Here is a 15,399-nt window from a genome sequence, read left to right on the forward strand (position 1 = left end):
CACTGTTTGGGAGAATATGATGTTTAGGTCTTAGAAGGAAAACCGAGTTAACCTTCAAATGGAGGTGGGCAAGGGGGCAATGGTCATCCTGGTATCATGAGTACTTGCCTTTTGATGTTGAGTCAAGATACTCAGACCATGGATTGAAGAGCATAAATTACCAGCCCCCCAAAACAGGCTATACCAGGGTCAGAGGGTAGTTCTTGTAGGTGGTGGTCCTCATTTGGAAACCGTCTTCTCCAGATGGAAGGTAGACCAGAAGGAGGAGGAAGATCCAGGGAAGAATTCCTGAACACTCCGGCTAGAGAACAAGATGTGGGCTTCACAACTTTAAATGATACTGACACATTCCATGCCAACAACCTGTTTGTGCTCTAAATGAATGAAATATCCTTAATGGCCACGTTTGTATACCTCCTTTATCTAATTTATGTAAACTAACTAAACTGCTGCTAACAAACGGTGACCAATTATCCCCAAAATCTAACACTTGCAAATTCTTGTTTTTGAAGGATATATCCAATCTCCTTCTGAAGCTGCTATCTAATCTGCCTCTATCAACCTTTTAAGTAATGCATTCCAGATCATTACAACAAATGTATTAAGGTAAATTTCTTCACATAGAACGTAGAATAGTGCAGCACAGGAAGAGGCCATTCGGCCCACAAGGTTATGCTGAACATCACACCAAATGAAACTAATTCCTTCTGCCTGCCCTTGGTCCATATCCTCCCATTCTTCGCATATTCATCTGCTTACCTAAAGGTCCGTTAAATGCCCTTATCATATTGCATTTTGGTTCAGATTCTTTTAATCTGTTTTAATTATTTTAATTTGTATCACTTAAAACAGCAGCAGGATTTGCAGTTTCTTGGGCTGTTTAATCTATCCTGTTTATTTTTGGGAGCTTTATTGGCAGAAGCTAAGAAGCGAATGCACATGCTCAATCTTTACTGGGACAGAATAGTTTAAAGGTGGTGAATTTGTCACCAACAAGCTTGGTGTCTTTCAATGCAGCTCTGTTGTTTAGTTTATTCGTCTGTAGAGACTTCAGCTCACCCTCAGTTATAATTCAGCACAATCACTGATAGCATTAGTATAAAGAGGCTATAAATTCCAAACAAGGCTTCTATGGAGAATTATCGGACTATTGACTTGGTCGGAAACAGAAAATTAAATCCTTAGTCATCTACAATAGAATTTGTAAAGATATAAAACAAACCAGAATTATATCTGAGCACCCACGCGGATCAATTTGTATAATTCACTTCAGCTCAGGCAACTGTGTTTAGTTCACTTGTTTGAATGACATGAACACCAATCTGTTTTATGTTGTGTGTCAGAAGTAAGGAAAAATCTATGCATTGGTTTATTTCCAACAACAAATATTTTGGAAGATTAATGCAAAAGGATTAATTTCACATAACAATGCATTTTAAGGCCAAAAAAGACAGCCTGCAGTCTCACATATGACAATGCAATAAATATTGTTAAGTGGCTGTAACATCATGCTCCTCCCATTATACAATCTTTAGTAGATGATCTAAGGCAAGAAGTTTCAAAAGTTTGTTTCTGGGTTTACCCTAAAGGGTTATAAAAATACCATTAGCATCATAGCACAAGTGTTTTCAGTTTCAGCACTCTCCTCTCATACAGTACAAATGTTGGTTTTCCCTTTAAACTAATATTTGTCGGAATTGTTCTGATCAGTACAGACAGCAAGTTTAGATAAAATGGGTCATTTTCCAACAATACTATTTTTATTGTATTAAAATTAATTGTACAATCAAGCCGGTATTTATTATTTTTGTTTCACTCAATGTCAATGTCAGTCTCGCTGCTAGTATTGAGTGGATCCCAAAACACAGCAAAAATGATCCTCATCCCTTCCTTCCTCATCAATAAATCTATCCTTGTAGCCATCTATTTACCGCGCCCCCCACCCTTTCTCTCGTAAGTTTGCCTAGCTTCATCTTACATGCATCTACACTATTCACTTCAATCACTCAGTGGTAGCAAGCTCCACAGTCCAAGCACACTCTGGGAGAAGTATTTCTTTTTCTGAATTCCCGGTTAGATTTTTTGGGGGTCTCCAGTTGTGCTCTGGCCAAAAAGGGAAATCATTCTTTCTGTATCAAAGCATTTCACAATTTTAAAAATCTGTAAAATCACCCTTCAACTTTCTTTTCTCAAGAATAAAGAGGCCCAGCCTGTCAATAATTTCCTGATCACGCAAACACTTGCATCATTCTTTATATCCTCTCTGCATTCCCTCCAGCATCTCTATACATTTTATAAGATGCGGACTAGAATTGTACATAGTTTTCCAAGTGAGTCTAATCAACATCTGATACAGATTTAATATAGTTTTCTTACCTTCAACTCACTATCTTTAGAAATGAAGCCAGTGTTTGGCTTGAGTTTTATAGCTTTGCAAAACAATTTTTAATAATTAACGTATTTGCACTTCCTTTGCGCTATCCAAGTAATAAGTGATTTCTCTATTCTTCTCAGCAAAACATATTAGCTCACATTTATCTGTGCTTTGGTCACTATTTTCTACTTCTCTTATCTGCTCTGGTTTACTATTTACTCTATTTATTCATGGGATGCAGGCATCACTGTCCCTAGTTGCCCTTGAGAAGGTGGTGATGAGCTGCCTTCTTAAACTACTGCACTCCGTTTGGTATAGATATCCTCAGAATGCTGTTAGGGAGTGCATTTCAGGATTTTAACGCAGTGATAGTGAAGGAGTGGTGACAGACTTCCAAATCAGGATGGGGAGTGACTCGGAAAGGAACTTGCAGGGGGTGGCGTTCATTTGATCTGCTGCTCTCGTCCTATGTGGAAGTGGCCATGAGTTTGGAAGGTGCTAAGGAACTCTGGTGAATTTCTGCATCTCATCTTGTAGATGGTACATACTGTTGCCACTGAGCGTCAGTGGTGGAGGGAATGGATGCTTGTTGATGTGGTGCCAACCAAGTGCCACGCTTTGTCTTGGACGGTTTCAAGCTTTTTGAGTGTTGTTGGAGCTGCACTCACCCAAGCAAGAGGAGCATATCTCATCACACTCCTGACTTGTGCATGGCAGATGGCAGTCAGGAGTCAGGAGGGGAGTTACTCGCTGCAGTATTCCTAGCTTCTTACCTATTCTTGTAGCCATTATAATCATACAGCTCGTCTAGTTCAGCTTCTGGTCAATGATAAGATGTTGATAGTGGGAGAACTAAGTGATGGTACACCATAAGGAACAATGGTTCTATTAGTTTTCACAGTGGGAGACACCAGCAACATACCAGAATTTCTCTGTTGCACAGAGAGATCTGGGTGTTCAGGTCCATTGTACCCTGAAGGTGGCAACGCAGGTCAATAGAGTGGTCAAGAAGGCACATGGCATGCTTTCATTCATCGGACGGGGTACTGAGTACAAGAGTTGGCAGGTCATGTTACAGTTGTATAGGACTTTGGTTTGACCACATTTGGAATACTGCGTACAGTTCTGGTCATCACATTACCAAAAGGATGTGGATGCTTTGGAGAGGGTGCAGAGGAGGTTCACCAGGATGTTGCCTGGTATGGAGGGCACTAGCTATGAAGAGAGATTGAGTAGATTAGGATTATTTACATTAGAAATACGTAGGTTGAGGGGGGACCTGATTGAGGTCTATAAAATCATGACAGGTATAGACAGGGTGGATAGCAAGAAACTTTTTCCCAGAGAGGGGGACTCAATTACTAGGGGTCACGATTTCAAGGTGAGCGGGGAAAAGTTTAAGGGAGATATGCGTGGAAAGTTCTTTACGCAGAGGGTGGTGGATGCCTGGAACGCGTTGCCAGCGGAGGTGGTAGAGGCGGGCACGATAGCGTCATTTAAGATGTATCTAGACAGATACATGAATGGGCAGGGAGCAGAGGGATACAGATCCTTAGAAAATAGGCGACAGGTTTAGATAGAGGATCTGGATGGCACAGGCTTGGAGGGCCGAAGGGCCTGTTTCTGTGCTGTAATTTTCTTTGTTTTGTTCAAGAGAGTCAGGGGTTAGAGCTGAATGGAATGGCCATCACCAGGGACAATGTGTTGGGGAAACTGAAAGGTGTGAAGGTGGATAAATCATGCAGACCAGATGGACTACACCCCAGAGTTTGGAATGAGATAGCTGAGGAGACTGTGGAGCCAATGGTGGTGATCCTTTAGGAAATCACTGGAGTCAGGAAAGGTCCCAGAGGAGTACAAAATGGCGAATGTAACACCCCTGTTTAAGAAGGGAGGGAGACAGAAGACAGGAAATTATCAGTCAGTTAGCATGGCCTCAATGGTTGGAGGGGTTCCAGAGAGGTTTACAAGAATGATCCTAGGGATGAAGGGCTTGTCATGTAAGATGTGGTTGAAGACTCTGGATCTGTACACGGTGGAGTTTTGAAGGATGAAGGATGATTGGATTGAAACTTACTTAAGACTGCTAGACTTGGAATAAGTGGATGTGGAGAAGATGTTTCCACTAATAGGAGAAACTAGGACCACAGGGCACAGCCTCAAAGTGAAGGGATGACCTTTTATAACAGAGATGAGGAGAAATTTCTTCAGTTAGACAGTGGTTAATCCAAGGAACTCACTGCCACAGAGGGCTGAGGAGGTCAGGTCACTGAGAATATTTAAGACGGAGATAGATAAGTTCTTGAATGGTAAGGGAATCAAGGATTACAGGGAGAAGGCAGGAGAATGGGATTGAGTCATGATCGAATGGCAGAACAGACTTAATGGGCCAAATGGCCTAATTCTGCTTCAGTATCTTAAGGGTTAGATACTCTTGTTGAGATGGTCATTGTCTGGCATTTGAGTAATTTGATGTCATTTGCCACTTTTCAATCCAAGCCTGGATATTGTCCAGATCTTGCTCCATACGGACATGGACTGCTTCAGTGTCTAAGCAGTCGTGAATGGTGCTGAACATTGTGCAACTATCAGCAAACATCCCCCCTTCTGACTTTATGATGGAGGGAAGGTCGCTGATGAAGCAGCTGGAGATGGTTGGACCTATCACACTATCCTAAGAAATCAGAGAGCTCTTTTGACACCATGGTAGCATCTCTACCTCTGGTTCAAATCCCACCTGCTCAAGATGTGTATAATAGCATGTCTAAACAGACTAATTAGAAGTACTGACCCTGAGCACCTCATGCAGACATTTCCTACAGCTGACCTCCCAACAGCTCGACCGTCTCCCTCTGTGCGAGGATGATATCAACCAGCAGAGAACTTTCCCCGATTCCCATTGATTCCAGTTTTTCCAGGGCTCCTTGATGCCACATCTTGGCTAAGGGTGTGGCAAATCTGGACCACACCTTTACTACTACTTCTGTTTCTTTCTTCAGTCTGTTATCTGTAACTACAGCCACTCCAACTTACCTTAAACACTATCTTTTCCAAATATATGTTCAACCTTGCAACGCTTAATTCCCAGTCATGGTTGCTCTGCAGCCATATCACAGTTACCCCTGTTACGCCTGGTTCATCCAAACACAATGACCTTCAGCTCCCCTGTTTTACTGCAAACGAGACTTTTAAACGACTTTTGGGTGGGCACATGGAGTATAGTAAAATGTAGGGTATGCAGGGTAGATTGACCTTAGTTGGATAATAGGTTGGCACAACATCGTGGGCCGAAGGGCGTGTACTGTGCTGTACTGTTCTATGTTGTGTGCATTATGCGTGAACTGATAAGGGTTTCTGTCACTATTGTCATCAATACCCTCCCTTACTTAATTCTTTCCAATGCTCTCCTGCCTGGTTTTAGTTAATAATAGAGCTGCTCACATTCTCGTAGGCTCCCCCTGAACTTCCAAATCTTACTAGTTCAAAGACTTTTCCACCTTTCAATTTATCACTTCTACCAGGATATGGATTCCATCCCAGTTGAGTGCAGCCTATTCAATCAGTAAAACTCCTGTCTTTTGTCTCTTTCTCAGGAAGGATGTAATTGCATTGGACACAATTCAGAGGAGAGTTACCAGATCGATACTTGATGAGTGGGTTGTCTTGAGCAAAGTATGATGTGGAGGAGACTCTCCACCTGACAAAGGTGCAGTGCTCTGAAAGTTTGTGATTTCAAATAAACCTGCTGGACTATAACCCGGTATCATGTGATTTCTGACCTTGAGGAAAGTAGTACAGATTGAACCGGACTATACTAGTGTTTATACAGTAAGGGTCGTATTAACTGAAGTGTATAAAATCCCAAATAGTCTTGACAAGGTGGCCATGGAAAGGATATTTGCTCTTGTGGGTGGGTCCAGAGTTATTGGGCACTGTTTTAAAATGAGGGATCACCCTTTTAGGGCAGAAATGAGGAGAAATTTTTTTCTCTCTTGCGCACTTTCAGAAGGTGGCGAGGCAGAGTTTGATGTTAGGCAGAGAACCAAAGATCATCACCCAGTGATAACTACATTCCACGTACTGCTTTGTAATTCAGGGCCTAACTCCTAACATACAATGCCCACCTAAACAGCCACCTCCCAATGCAAATTAAAATCAAAAGAACTGCAGATGCTGGAAATGAGAAACAAAAACAACACCTAAACAGGTCTGACAGCATCTATGGACAGAAATCAGAATTAACGTTTCAGGCCCAGTGCACCTCCTTCAGAACTGAAAGTTCAGTAAAGATTACTGCCAACCGACAGTAAGGAACTTGGGGCAAGTGCTCTTACGCTACTCCCTACATATGTGCAAACGACTGTCAGGAATAGCAGGGTGGTACCTTTAGTTACATAAAGGGATTGTTAAAAATGTTTTACTATTGAAAGGTAATTGCCCTTGCAAACTTTTCAGAATCACAGGGCTCAGAACATTTGATTGAGAGACAGAGAGAGCAGTACAACTGCACCTCCTAGTGGATTAATGAGGGAATTGCAGCAATGGCATCTATCGAGTTCACATCGCCTTAATAAACACAGAAGGACAGAAATTGACAGAAACTAGGGAAGGATAGTTTGCATAAAGAGAAAACGAGATAACAAATATTAACGAGAGTACAGGAAATGGCTACACATTATCTGCTAAGTTTTGTGCACAATACCTTTTTTGAATGCAAGTACAAGTTTGGTGTTCTGCCCGGAATAGGGATTCCAGCTTTAGCTAATTTAATGAAATACTTCTGCACCCTGCTGGCAACCTGGATGGAAAGAGATGCACAAAATAACTGGGATGAAAAGAAATATTAGTACTGATGGGAGGAAAAAAAGGCTAAAGTTTCAGGCGTGGCAGCTCATCAAACTCAGAGTTCATATTTTTCTAATTTGCCATTTTGTTGTACAATGGAAATTCATATTCAATACACCATGTGCAAAAATATGGTCATGCAATGCTATTAAAGGAAAAGGCTCCTACTGAATGTTATGGAGTGATAGAGCTGTACAGCATGTAGACAGACTCTTCGGTCCAACTTGTCCAAGCCGACCAGATATCATAAATTAATCCCAAATTGGCCCAAATCCCTCTAAACCTTTCCTATTCACTTACCCATCCAAATGCCTTTTAAATGCTATAAATCTACCTGCCTTTACCACTTCCCTCTGGCAGCTCATTCCATACATGCACCACCCTGTGTGAAAAAGTTGCCCCCTAGGTCCCTTTTAAATCTTTCCCCTCTCACCTTCAACCTACGCCCTCTAGTTTTGGGCTCCCGCACCCCAGAGGAAAGACCTTATCTGTTCACCCTATCCATGCCCCTCATAATTTTATAAACCTCTGTAAGGTCACCCCTCAGCCTCCAATGGTCCAAGGAAAATAGTCCCAGCCTATTCAGCCTTTCCCTATAGCTCAAACCCTACAACCCTGCCATCATCCTTGTAAATCTTTTCTGAACTCTTGTAAGTTTCACAACATCCATCCTAATAGCAGGGAGACCAGAACTGTATACAGTTACCCAACCTCTGGAAATATCAAACACTTTAGACAATGAAGTACTTAAGTCACTGCTGTTACACAGGAAACAGAAGAGCAAATTTCTGCACAGCAAGCTTCTACCAACTCAAATGAAATAATGATGCATTTAGCGATGCTAGTTGGGATGAATATTATCCAAGATTCTGGGGAGAACTCCTGTGCTCTTCCTCAATATTCCTGTCCATCTGAAGAGAAAGCTACCTGCAATGGCTTAAATAGGGACTAAAAGCCACTAGTCCACAAGAACATTAACAGTCCGTCAGGTAGCATGGGAGTGAAGTCACAAGGTCAGACCCAGTGATGGGATACAGCCCCTGTGCTCTGAAGGACTGAGTTCAACAACAATCTAGTAGCATACATCATCATTTTTCACAGATTCACAGAATTGTTAAACCACAGAAGGTGGCCATTCAGCCTACACCGGCTCTTCAAACAAGCATCATTACTTAACACCAATCTCCTGCATCACGCCCATATCCCTGCACACTATTACTATCCAAATGATCATCCAATGCCCTCTTGAATGCCTCAATCGAACCTGCCACCACCACATTTTCAGGCAGTTCATTCCATGACCTAACTTCACTCTGCAAAAAGATTTTTACCAAACCACCACGCGCGCACACAGACACACACACAGACACACACAGACACACACACAGAGATCACCCTTGCTTCTTTTATACATCACTTTAAATCTATGCTCTCTCATTCTTGTTCCTATTACAAGCAGGAATGGCTTGTTCCTATCTACTTCATCCAACCTGCTCACGAATGTGAAAATCTCTACGAAATCTCCTCTTCGTCTCCCTCGCTCCATGGAGGAAGTCCCAACTTCTTTTGTCTGAAGTCAAACCAGAAGCATATCACATTTACTGAATTCAACTTCATGGTAGGACCAAAGAATTCCCAATTATTAAACCTGGCACAGTTAACAATTACAATTCTGCACTCATATTGAACTACCACACCTAAATGTGACAACATCATAGCAGCAACTTCCCACGTGAATTAAATGAAAACATGGCTACACCTCCAGACACAGATCCTAGGGGCGTATGCATGAAAAGGTTTGCACACACTATGATAAATTGGACTTTTGTACCAATGGATATTTACAAAAATACATTGGAAATCAGTAGATACGATAAGATATTGATGCAAAATAACTGAAACTTGTACTCAAGACCTACAACAGCCCTGCTGATTACTGCAGTTACCTGCTTCGCGGTCCGGTTGCCTAGTTTGTCCGCTATCTTCTGCCAACGTCGCGTTTCCACTTCTTCAGGGGGATACTTAAGGAGCAGCTCCTCTAATCGTTTCTTTGAAAACAAAGCAAAAAGGTACAGGGCACGTCAAGTCTTCAGACAATATTCAATGATTGCACTGGCTCAGAATTGGTTGGTGATTTAAGTTAAAAATTTTCTCAACTGCTCGCACAGTCCATGTTTTCCCAGAAGCAGCAACAGGAGGGCTGTGGAAGGGGGCACAGATTTAATCCTGAGAGAGAGAGGCTGGAGGGGGGGGTCAAAATGGGGAGATTCCAGGCTGTTCACACTGTACTACTAACAGAATCCGCAAACTGAAAACTGAAGAACCCAGAGAACAGAACGGTGGCAGGGCGGCTCAGTGGTTAGCACTGCTGCCTCACAGCACCAGGGACCCACGTTCAATTCCAGCCTCGGGGGACTGTATGTGTGAAGTTTACAAGTTCTCCCTGTGTCTGCGCGTGGGGTTCCTCCAGGTGCTCCGGGATCCCCCCAAAGTCCAAAGATGTGCAGGTTAGGTGGATCGGCCATGGGAAATTGGCCATAGTATCCAGGGATGTGCAGGCCAGGTGGAATAGCCGTGGGAAATGCAGGGTTACAATAAAGGGCAGGGAGGTTGGCTCTGGGTGGGATGCCCTTTGGTGGGGCCGGTGCAAACTCAATGGGCCGAATGACCTGCTTCCACATTGTAGGGATTCTAAGAATCTTGAACTAACCATAACTGCAAACTTCAAGGAAGAATGTGACTTAATTACATCAGAAATCCTCAGCTCTCAGCTAGATTTCATTTTGTCCCTCATACTTGTTTCATCTCCGTTATCTTTTGAGGCACAGAATGTTATTACTTGGCAAGGGAAAAGTACAGGCAACACACGGAGCCAGGGAAGATTGCGAGGCTAGATGAAGGCAGAAAGAAATTGACACAGTAGCAGCAGAATGGAAGAATCACAACCACTCCAAGTAAGACAGCAAGTGTTTTTACGGAAGCTTCCACTGCTGATCCTCATTATGATTAGGAGTCAGACCTAGAATTCGATTTTGGCAGTGGATCCGAGATATCCAAATACTCTGTTGTACAAATATTTGGTAAAAATAGCCATCTTCAATGTGTTGTGTAAATAATAAAGTATTTTGCCACCCTTAGGGAAGCCCCCAAATGTTCTTATGGTAACAATATATCAACAATACACACGTACATCAAAGTATTCTTGAAAAACATCAGGAAATATAATCGAGAATGATCAAGAAATCTCATTATTTTGCTTCAAGGAAGAAGAAATTTTAATGCATTCTTATGAAATATTTAGCGTTTCAACAAACACTTAAAATGAAGAGAGCGCCTTTACAGACACTGCCTCTGAAACTGATAATGAAATTTTCAGAGTATTAACAAACACTGAGGAAACAGGTGAAGATGCAGGTTTTATCCAGGGGATTTTGAGAATGACACCAAGGGGTCAGAGAAAGAAAATAAATTCATTTGGAAAAGAAACACCGAGTTTATATTATTTTAATTGGCATATCTGTGTTTCATATTCTATAGGATAAAAACATGTTATTAAGAATAATTGTGTGGAAGAATGCAGTCAGATGAATTGTCGATTAAAATCTATTAGATACTCGCTATCTGCCTGTAAGGTGAATATGCTAGTTATTCCATAAAAAAGAATAACTTTTAAATCTTATTTTTAACTTTCATCCAAGACATAGGAAGGGGATCCCAGTTTGTCTTCACACAAAACTGCACTCCATCTTCAAAAGGGGCACCTTATTTTGTATTATATAAGCTCTTACTGACAACTGTAAAATATGTCCTTCAAAAACAAATTGTTTATATTCCTGATTAAATGCAGAGGGACATGCTGCAAATTTCAAGCAGATAGATAGTCAACTCAGATCCTAAAACAAGACTTGGACAACGGATGGAACCAGCACCATGGAGGGTCTTTTCCCACACTTGTAGTTTCATGTTCTTTCTACATAAATTCAATACACCTTGCGGTGAGATTGGAAATAGTTACCTGTTCTTCTACACTCCAAAGCTGGTTAAATGTCTCTGACTTGGAGTCATCACAGATCCTCCCTCTTATTACCTGAAACAGTGCAAAAAAAGTTGTAATTGTTTTCTCTTCCAGAATAAAATATTGTAAAATGTAAATCAGTTACATTTTTGAAACTGAATGAATGAATTCACAATATTCCTGGAGATGTGGTAAGTTATTCCCTAAAATTCCCTGCCATCTTATTTCAGCCAACTTCCAGCTTTCAGTTCCAGAATATAAATTGTTCAAAAGTAACACAAACATCATTTGCCATGACTGTAGGAAAAATCTGAGAGAGGTCCTAATCAGTAATAAATTTATATTTATATTGCTCCATTGACATAGTTAAACATCCTGAGGTGCCTTACAGAAGTGCAAATAAACTGAGAAACTTCAGCGAGCCACCTGAATGCTTAAGCAGAGGTGAGTTTTAAGGAACCTTTTAAAAGGAGTGATTTAAGAAGGAAATTCTAGAGCATAGGTTCAAGGTGATAAACGGTCAACTCAGATCCTAAAACAAGACTTGGGCAATAAGTGGAACAAGCATCATCAGTGGAGGTGATGGCCTTGTATTATCGCTGGACTGTTAATCCAGAGAGCCAGACAACGTTTTGGGGACCTGGGTTCAAATCCCACCATGGCAGATGGTGGAATCTGAATTCAATAAAAATATCTGGAGTTAAGAATCTAATGATGACCATGAATCCATTGTCGATTGTCAAAGAAAACCCATCTGGCTCACTAATGTCTTTTAGGGAAGGAAACTGCCATCCTTACCTGGCCTATATATGACTCCAGACCCATAGCAATGTGATTGACTCTAAACTGCCCTCTGAGCAATTAGGGATGGGCAATAAATGCTGCATAGCCTGTGATGCCCTCATCCCGTTAATGAATTAAAAGAAGACTTTTTCCACACTTGTAGCTTCATGTTCTTTGTAATGGTAGAGTAACAAATACTGGGGATGCACAAGAGGCTAGATGTAGAAGAATTAAGACGAATGAACATAATGAAACTGAATGAGGCTTTTATTTTTTACTGCCATGCCCAAAACGTGCTAGCTTGTTCCCAGAATCCACCATTTCATGAACAAGGTCAGTGAATAGCATCATCGAGTATTTCTCAATTTCAGACACACTGGAGTAATGATTATAGATTTTGCTAAATAGTAGAACTGCAACTGACGGAATTTCCTGACGTTCCAAAGGGCATTTTCACTTAAGTTACACTCAGGAAAATGCAAAGAGGTATATATGAAGATGACATGCTATACAAGAACCTGTTCCGACAAGAACCTGGAAACAACTGCTGCTCTGAGGGACATACCCAATCTCCTCAGGGGCCAAGCGGAAATACAGGCAGCAGTAGCTTAGACTGGATGCTGCTTGCTGAAGACAAGGAAACTCTGCAAACTCTTTGCACTTGGCTAGAATTACACTCCCCTGTGCATCAGAGTTTGAGTGTTCAAGCATCATTTGCAAAACTTGAGCACATCTCCTGGGCTGGCACTCCAAGAGTGTTGCAAGGTTGGTGGTGCCATCTTTCAGAGAAAGAGCAGCATAAAACTCTCCAAATCCTGCCAATTATTTCCCTCTTGATCAAAATTACCGAAACATATTATCTGGCCATTATCAGACTGCAGCTTGTAGGATCTTGCTGTGTGTAACTGGCGGTCACATTTCCTACATTACAATAGTGTCTCCATTTCAATTACTGACCTGTTAGGTGTAAAACGTTTTGTGAATCCCAAGATCTTGAGAATTCAAGTGAATCTTGCCACAAAACACGAACAGCAAAGAACATTTTTTACAATCTTTGTTAACCTTTTAAATGGAAGCACGCCCCCCCACCCATTTCTAAAACCATTAACCACAGGGAAGAAAGGAAAAAGAACATGCATCTTCTCACAAAAATGAAATTTAAAAAAAATCTTTCCAGTACATCTGGTGGGGGCCTCAGGGATTTTGATGGTGGTGATTCAGTGGCAGTAGTAACGGGAAATGCAGGGTTATAGGGATAGACTAGAGGGGTGGTTCTGGCTGGGTTGCTGTTCAGAGGGTCGGTATGAACTCAATGGGCTGAACGGCCTGCTTCTGCACTGCAGGATTTCTATGATTCTAATGCAGAGGTGGTAAATGTTAAGGACAGTGGTTACATTCTCTCTCATTGGAAATGGCTGTTGCCTGGCACTTGGTACAGCGTGGATGTTTCTTGCCACTTGTCAGCTCCAGCCTGAGACAGAACCTTGTCCAGGTTTTGTGGCTTATAAACCCCGACTGCTTCGGTATCCGAGGAGTTGCGGGTGGTGAAGAACATGGTAAGGTCATTGGCGGATATCTTCACTTCTCACCTTGCAAAGGATGGAGGGTCGTTGAAGCGGCTGGGGATGTTTGGGCCTGGGACGCTGTCCCGAGGGCCTCCTGCAGGTTTGTACTGAGGGTGACATGATCCAACTCCAACAATTACAGCCACCTTCCTGTGCGCAGCTCCAACCAGCAGGAAGATTTCCTCCGGTTCCCTTCAATTCCATATTTGCTGGAGGTTCTTGATGTCATAGTCTGTACAGGGTTACCTTCGTGTCAGGGACAGTCACTGTTACTGCCTCTGGAGTTCAGCTCATTTTTTTCACGTTTGGAACTGGACTGTAGTGAGATTGGGAACCAGGTGACCCTGAAGGAAACCAGAGCCTCAGAGAGCTCCATGTACTTTGCTGCTGATTTAGAGTGGACTGATGGGGTAGTGGTTGGCTGGGTTGGACTTGTCTGGCTGTCCACATAGTCGGGTGGATATCAGTGTTGGGGCTATGCTGGAACAGCTTGGGCACGGCTGGATCTGGAGCACAAGTCTTCAGTGCTGTGGCCGGAACGTTGTCAGGGCCCCTAGCCTTTACAGCGTCCACTCCCATCTGCTGTTTCTTGGTACAATGTGGAGTGAATTGAAGTGGCTCAATACTGGTGTTAGTGACGCTGTGGACCTGGTGAGGAGGCTGAGATGCATCATTCGCTCAGCATTTCTAGCTGAGATTAATGCAGGTGCTACAGCCTTGCCATTGCACTGACGTCCTTGAATCTCCTACCATCAAGGAGGGGATATTTATGGAGCCTCCACTTCCTACTAATTCTTTGGCTGTCCAATACTATTCACGATTCGGTGTGATGGGGTGCAGAGGTTTGATCTCATCCACTGTGCAGAGTCTCTTAGCCCCTGGTCCACAGCTTGGCACGTGGGCAGTCCCGTGTTGTTGCTTCGCCGAGTTGGCACCTCATTTTTGGATATGCCTGGAGGTGCTTCTGGCTTCTGCAGCTCTTCCAGCAACTTTGTTTTTGCTCTTCATTAAACCAAGGTCTGATGTATCCATACAGGTTGGTGAGGTCACTTTTAGAATACCATGTACAATTCTGGTCACACTTCCATTGGAAGGATGTTGTTAAACTTGAGAGGTTGCAGAAAAAATCTACAAGGATGTTGCCAACACTGGAGGATTTGACTAAAGGGAGAGGGTGAATAGGCAGGGGCTTTTCTCCCTGCAGCATCAGAGGCTGAGGGGTGACCTTACAGAGATTTATAAAATCACAAGCGGCATGAAAAGGACGAATACCTTTCTGTAGGGGAGTCCAAAACTAGACGGCATAAGAGAGGGCAAAGATTTGTAAAGGATCCGAGGGGTAACTTATTCAAGCAGAGGGCGATATGTGTAGGAATGAGCTGCCAAAGGAAGTGGTGGAGGCAGGTACAATTACAATATTTAAACAGCATGTGATGGGTATATGAATAGAAAGGGTTTAAGAGGGATATGGGCCAAATGCTGGCAAATGGGACTAGGTCAGATTGGGATGTCTGGTCGGTGAGGACGCGTTGGACTGAAGGGTCTGTTTCGGTGCTGAATCTAAAAGCCAACAGGAATTTCAGCCTCTGAAATATAGTCACACATGAAGCCAAAACTAAAGATCTGACCTATGTAGTACTGCAACTTTCCTGGCACATAATCTCCCTACAGAAACCTACTCCCATGAGTTGAGCGTGGAATTCAATTTGAAGTGCATGTTTGCTGACCCTAGGGATGATCTCTTTGTACCCCCTCATATTATACAACAGAAGATGGAGAAAGTTAGCCCTTATGTCAGCACAAGACAGGGCTTAGTC

At 42.5% G+C, this 15,399-nt stretch overlaps 1 protein-coding gene across 4 annotated transcripts in view; it reads right to left on the minus strand.

Annotated features, from left to right (window-relative positions):
* The window catches only part of zzz3 (zinc finger, ZZ-type containing 3), a 105,179-nt gene that overhangs the window by 21,311 nt on the left and 68,469 nt on the right, over nt 1-15,399 (minus strand). For all 4 annotated transcript variants that reach the window (XR_007263075.1, XM_048602149.1, XM_048602147.1 and 1 more), the window contains exons 6-8: nt 11,235-11,306; nt 9,166-9,267; nt 7,077-7,172 (exon numbers count right to left, since the gene is read on the minus strand). Coding sequence is in view for 3 of the 4 variants with exons in the window: in XM_048602149.1 (XP_048458106.1) it covers nt 7,077-7,172; nt 9,166-9,267; nt 11,235-11,306 (270 nt within the window). In the remaining variant the exon portion in view is untranslated. The remainder of the gene's footprint in view (nt 1-7,076; nt 7,173-9,165; nt 9,268-11,234; nt 11,307-15,399) is intronic.

Source organism: Rhincodon typus, chromosome 10, assembly GCF_021869965.1.
Source record: "Rhincodon typus isolate 14 chromosome 10, sRhiTyp1.1, whole genome shotgun sequence".
Classification (NCBI taxonomy): domain Eukaryota; kingdom Metazoa; phylum Chordata; class Chondrichthyes; order Orectolobiformes; family Rhincodontidae; genus Rhincodon; species Rhincodon typus.